Source organism: Pipistrellus kuhlii, unplaced genomic scaffold (genome assembly GCF_014108245.1).
Source record: "Pipistrellus kuhlii isolate mPipKuh1 unplaced genomic scaffold, mPipKuh1.p scaffold_m20_p_24, whole genome shotgun sequence".
Lineage (NCBI taxonomy): Eukaryota > Metazoa > Chordata > Mammalia > Chiroptera > Vespertilionidae > Pipistrellus > Pipistrellus kuhlii.
The window spans coordinates 11,822,773-11,828,772 of NW_023425523.1; the positions used below are offsets into that span (position 1 = coordinate 11,822,773).

The 6,000-nt window shown below is 48.4% G+C and overlaps 1 protein-coding gene across 2 annotated transcripts; it reads left to right on the plus strand.

Moving 5' to 3' along the window:
- Positions 1-1,193: 1,193 nt before the first annotated feature.
- Positions 1,194-4,759, plus strand: MCL1 (MCL1 apoptosis regulator, BCL2 family member). 2 transcript variants are annotated; one of them, XM_036453287.2, is made up of 3 exons: positions 1,207-1,976; positions 2,316-2,563; positions 3,106-4,759. In XM_036453287.2, the coding sequence occupies exons 1-3, from the start codon at positions 1,283-1,285 to the stop codon at positions 3,220-3,222; spliced, it is 1,059 nt and encodes a 352-aa protein (XP_036309180.1). In that variant the 5' UTR covers positions 1,207-1,282; the 3' UTR covers positions 3,223-4,759. The 2 variants fall into 2 exon arrangements, with proteins under 2 accessions (XP_045442975.1, XP_036309180.1); XM_045587019.1 differs by lacking the exon at positions 2,316-2,563 and having other exon boundaries at positions 1,194-1,976.
- Positions 4,760-6,000: the final 1,241 nt, after the last annotated feature.

The following is a 6,000-nucleotide window of genomic DNA, read 5'->3' on the forward strand; positions in this document are numbered from 1 at the left end:
CAATGATGAGAATCACTGATCAGCTGCCTCCAGAACTATCCTGTACTGGGGATGGAGCCCAAACCCAGGCATGTGCCTTTGGCCAGAATCAAACCTGGGACCCTTCAGTCCACAGGCCGACGCTCTGTCCACTGAACCAAGTGAGCTAGGTCGACATGATCTTTTAATGCCATGCTAGAGCATTTTCAAGTAAAGTCAGCCTCAGGGTCGCCAGATTATCTTGGGGAATCTAATTTTGTTTGATTAGCACCCCAGAAGTCTTACAGCCTTCAACAGTGAGAAGGCAGCCCTGGCCAGTGTGGCTCGGTTGGGCGTCATCCTGTGCACCAAGCGATTACCATTGGGATGCCAGGTCCAGAGCACTTGCCTGGGTTGAGGCCCTCACTCCTGGAGGTGGGAGGAGTGCTGGAGGCAGCTGATGGAGGCGATGCTTTCACTTCAATGTTTCTCTCTCTCGGTTCCTCTCTCTAAAAGTCAACAAACTATGGTTTTCAAAAAACCTGCTCTTTAAAAAACTAATGGAGCGCCCTAGCTGGTTTTGCTCAGTGGATAGAGCGTCAGCCTGCAGACTGAAGGGTCCCAGGTTCGATTCCGGTCAAGGACACATGCCTGGGTTGCAGGCTCCATCCCCAGTTAGGGGTGGGCAGGAGGCAGCTGATCAATCAATGACTCTCTCATTATTGACGTTTCTCTCTCTCTGAAACAAATACAAATATATTTTTTTTAAAACACACACACACAACTAATGGAGCTCATTTGCAGATATGCAAAATAACTACAGGTGCCCCTCATGCCCTCATTTGCCCATATGATCCAAGGCTGTGGTGCCCCATCCAAGGCAGAACTGCCTCGTCCTCTCCTCAATCCGGCTAAGATCCTGGTGCAGAAAAAAATCCTCCCGCATAAAGGCGCCGGCAGGGCAGCCCTCCTGGGCACGTCAGGTCCACGCGGAGAGGAAGCACGAGACCCCCGACCGACGCGCCGGGGCCGCCGTTACGTAACCGGTGGGGGAGGGGCGGGGCGTTCCGCGAGCCGGAAGGCCCCGCCCCTCCTGCCTGGCCGGTTCGTTGGGGCGCAGCTCTCCGGAAGCTTCCGCCCCTTCGCCTTTTATGGGAAGTTTTTTTTCTCTTTTCCTCTTTACTGGACGCCCCAGCGTCACACCGGCTCTAGAACCGTGTAGAAGGGAACGGCTCGCTCACTCCTTACTTCCGCTTCCTTCAAGTAAGGAGTCGGTGCCTTCCCTTTTTTTTCCTCAGCCAGGCGACAGCGGCGTAGGCTTGAGATGTTTGGCTTCAAGAGAAACGCGGTCATCGGACTCAACCTCTACTGTGGGGGCGCCAAGCTGGGGGCCGGCGGCGGCGGCGATGCCGCGTCGCCTTCGGGAAAAGGGCTCCTGCCCGCGGGGAAGGAGGCCGCGGCGGTGCGGCGAGAGGCCGGGGGAGGGGAGGCGGCGCCGGTGATTGGCGGGAGCGCCGGCGCGAGCCCCCCGGCCGCCGTGGCGCCGGACGCCCGGAGGGTCGCGCGGCCCTCGCCCATTGGCGCCGAGGGCCCCGACGTCACCGCGACCCCCGCGCGGCGGCTGTTCGCGCCCGTCGGCCGCGCGGCGCCGCCTGAGAAGATGGAAGCCGCCGCGGCCGCCGCCGCCATCATGTCGCCGGAAGAGGAGCTGGACGGGTACGAGCCGGAGCCTCTCGGGAAGCGGCCGGCCGTCCTGCCCTTGCTGGTCGGGGAGGCCAGCCGCGGCCCCGGCGCGGGCGGCTCGCTGCCCTCCACGCCGCCCCCAGCGGAGGAGGAGGAGGACGACGAGCTGTTCCGGCAGTCGCTGGAGATTATCTCTCGGTACCTTAGGGAGCAGGCGACCGGCGCCAAGGACACGAAGCCGCTGGGCGGGTCTGCGGCCTCCAGCCGGAAGGCATTAGAGACCCTCCGGCGGGTCGGGGACGGCGTGCAGCGCAACCACGAGATGGCCTTCCAAGGTAAGAGGCCTATGGTCACGGAGGCTGCGCGCGCTCTTTTCTTTTATTTCATTGTATTTTTATTTTTAGTCAGTGTGGAGACGGTGGCTCTCATCCTATTTCCGAAACCAGAATATTCTGGCCATGAGTCATTGTTTCCGCCCACCCACACGATTCTCTGGGAACGGCTCCGCTCAAAGGCCGGAAAGGGTGGGATGTCAGTGTTCCACCGGGGTCGCCGGGGCGCTGCGGGGCCCGGGGGCGCCGGCTCCCCCTCCTCCTCCTCCTCCTCCTCCGTGGGTGGGCCGCACCGCCCAGACAAAGGCGGCCGTGAGACCCCGCGTGCTTCCCTCCTCCCAGGTATGCTCCGCAAGCTGGACATCAAGAACCAGGACGACGTCAAGTCTTTGTCTCGCGTGATGGACCACGTGTTCAGCGACGGGATAACAAACTGGGGCAGGATTGTGACTCTCATTTCTTTTGGTGCCTTTGTGGCCAAACACTTGAAGAGCATCAACCAAGAAAGCTGCATTGACCCCTTAGCAGAAAGCATCACAGACGTTCTCGTGAGGACGAAACGAGACTGGCTAGTGAAACAAAGAGGCTGGGTAAGTTTGTTCTCGAAGGTTCTAGAGGGGGTGGGGGTGGGGGTGGAATTGGAACGGGGAGGGGTTTTATAGAGAAGGTGGGGATATAGCTAAAGGGTTTGTCCGATGCACAACTCAAGTTTTCCACGCTCTTGACTGGTGGACCTCCGGTTGCTTGATGTGAATAAGAGAGTCCATAGAGGTGGTGGTGTGACTGACTTTAAATTTTTGCAGCAAAAATCCTGGTTTCCTGTAGGCTATTCTGCTGGGTACCTGAGTCTTGCTCTTGTTGTTTTATTGTAATTCAGTTGCATACTCATAACACCAGTGGATTCAAATTATGAAGCAGTGTAACCTGGCAACTTAATCACCTGGGGATAGTAAAATACATTCCTTGCTGCACACCCACCCTCGTTTTAAGGGAATGTCTTTTGCAAGCTGGGGGGTAAACAATGGTCCATAGTGTAATGGAGACGGGGCTTAGATGTTTCAATTTGCCTTTTATTTGTAAGTCAGTGGGAAAACCCCATACTTGAAAATGTGCTTTTCTTTTTGTTTTCTAGGATGGGTTTGTGGAATTCTTCCATGTAGAAGACCTAGAAGGTGGCATCAGAAATGTGCTGCTGGCTTTTGCAGGTGTTGCTGGAGTAGGAGCTGGTTTGGCATATCTAATAAGATAGCCTTTTAAGTGAGAGAATTGACTCTTAACCAACTCCAGACACCAGATCCACAACCATCTGCTGTGAAAAACAGTGTATTTATGAAGTTGGACTTCAAAGCTATCCAGGCTGTAACCTCCACGCAACGAGAAAAACGAGTGGCAAGAGGATTATGGCTAACAAGAATAAATGTCATGGAAAAAGTAGTCCCCATTGGAGAGTCACTGTCTCTAAAAGAAGCAAAGTTAAGTTTCAGCAACCTGCAACTTTGGGAGGCCCTGAAGGAGGACTTTTAGATTTAGTGAAGATGGTAGGGTGGAGAGACTTGCTATCCTTGCCTAGAACAGGAGAGTGGCCAGTAGCCAGGCTAGTCATGCAGAGTTCATTACATATGCCCATTAATTTCTATAGTGTTAAAAGACAAGCACTAACAATGCCAGTGAACTGTAAAGTGAATTTAAGCTACAACAGAAATATGACTAGAAGCCTCAGTACTGTACAACAGAGTGTGAAGGGAAGCTTTTTCCTCTGTGTAATTGGCTTTCCCAAGTATGCTTCTTGAAGAATACAAAGTCCAAGTGCTCAGGACTTTATACCTGTTCTACTTTGACTTGGTTTGAGTGGTTTAGTTTGTTAGCCTTGTAATGGCCACGAATACTTGACTTAAAGGCTCAATAATTGTAGTTACAAATGTGGATTGTGCTCAATTTTTAAGATAAAAACTTGTAAATGTGTTTGTCTGTAAAAATTGTATATATTTTTACAGAAAGTCTATTTCTTTGAAATGTAAAGGCACAAGAGTAGAATTTCCATTAGTTTTTTCATACCATTTTGAAATTTACAATTTCTATAGTTAGGAACCTATTTCTTACAGCTTTTCTATCCTAAACTTTGTCCTGGTCAATTCTAGATTGTATACAGAACCAGTTGATGTAATTGTATGCAACCTGGTTGTGATGGAACAATTCTGATTCATAACTATGCAGGCTTTAATTTTCCTATCAGATTTCGGTAAGTATTCCTTATAGGGCTTTTTTTTTTTTTTTTTTTTTTAAATCTGGGTTGAGAAATTGGGTAATGGAAATTCTTTCAATACAATACATGTAGATTTTCAGTGATTGAGTCAGGTTTTAAGGGCGTGGGAGATGGGGAGCAGGCCATTGATTTACAAATAATGAGCTCTGATTGGGCAACAACTTGTTTTTTGAGTTCCTTCTGTTTCAACCTAGCTTAACTGGTGAACTAATGAGCTCTGATTGGGCAACAATTTGTTTTGTGTTCCTTCTGTTCAACCTAGCTTAACTGGTGAAATTTGTGTTCATGAGTTCATCTGCAAAGCTTTTAAAAAGGTTTTCAGCTGTTCCAAATGGGATTTACCAGCAGTATGTGTATAAAAAGATCTCATCAGGTGGATGAGAGATGTTTGATCCCTTTGCATAAGTTGTAAAATGATGGCTTTGAAAGCAGGCCATAGTCTAACCATGGTGCTATTTTAGGCTGGCTTGTTAAACACGGGTCTAAGCCTAATGTATAAATAAAGCAAATACTTAATTGTTTCATTTCTATTAATGATTCCCAAACTTAGTTTTAAATTTCTGCATTGGCATCCCTTCGGATTTCAGAACTTGTTCTATTGAACTTACTATTCGTTTCCTATTTTTTCTTTGAATTATTTGCTGCTTGTTCTGCTCCCTCTACAGATATTTAGATAAATTTCTAAATTTCTTTACCCTGTCATCCCTGAACTCTAGCCTATTTAGTTTTGGGCACTAGGAACCTAAGTAACCACCCCTATAGGTAGCCACAGACCTTTATCCTTCATGAATTTTATCCTTGGTGGTAGTACATGTTTCTGTGAGGCGGGAGGAGTCCCTTTTCCTTGGACTGGTTGGTACCTTTTTGGTTTCAGCTTTTCCTACCTTTTTGGGGGGAGAGGAGGAAATTTCAAAAGTCCCCTTAAAATTTTTTTTTTAATATATATTTTATTGATTTTTGTACAGAGAGGAAGGGAGAGAGATAGAGAGCCAGAAACGTCGATGAGAGAGTCATCGATAAGCTGCCTCCTGCACACCCCCCACTGGGGATATGCCCACAACCAAGGTACATGCCCTTGACCGGAATCGAACCCGGGTCCCTTCAGTCCCCAAGCCAACGCTCTATCCATTGAGCCAAACCAGTTTCGGCAGTCCCCTTGAAAATTTTTAGAGGGGAGAATATATTACATGACTTTCTCTAGATTCCTTTGAATATGATCGTTGAAAATTGTAGAACTAGGTACTGAGTGCTATAAAGGCTAGAGTCAAGCTGAAGAAAGCAATGTTGGAACTAGGGTCATTTGAACACATCAGCCTCAGAATGTGATCTTTAGTCTGGACTCCAGATAAAAATAGGCATGAATAAAATGACTAAGAATGTAATAGGGAAGAATGCCCTGCCTGCCCATCTCCGAGCCATAAAGTCATCTAGCTAGAGCTATTTTTACCTATGTATTTATCATTCTTGATCATAAACCACTTATTTATATCATGTCTGTCTCTAAGGACCTAAAAGCACTTTATGTAGTTTTTAATTAAACTTAAGATCTGGCTAAGGTGACTAAAAGGCCTGTCTCCCCATATCCAGTTGTGGAAATGAATGCTGAAATGAGGATCTTAGTTATATTGTTTGTGAAGGCTTAGGGAGCCCAAGTACTTTGGAAAGGGTGGATGGTTTTATAGGGAGAGGAGGCACTTGTTCTAAGTGCTGACTAGCTACATACTTCAGGCAAAGCCTCCCAAATGGGAAAGGAGGGAATGCTTG

Excerpts from the sequence above, each read along its gene's own strand:
- MCL1 (XM_036453287.2), top strand. The coding sequence starts at position 1,283 with ATGTTTGGCTTCAAGAGAAACGCGGTCATCGGACTCAACCTCTACTGT. Across the intron at positions 1,977-2,315 it reads CCACGAGATGGCCTTCCAAG|GTATGCTCCGCAAGCTGGAC; the intron begins GTAAGAGGCCTA and ends CCCTCCTCCCAG. Across the intron at positions 2,564-3,105 it reads TAGTGAAACAAAGAGGCTGG|GATGGGTTTGTGGAATTCTT; the intron begins GTAAGTTTGTTC and ends TTTGTTTTCTAG.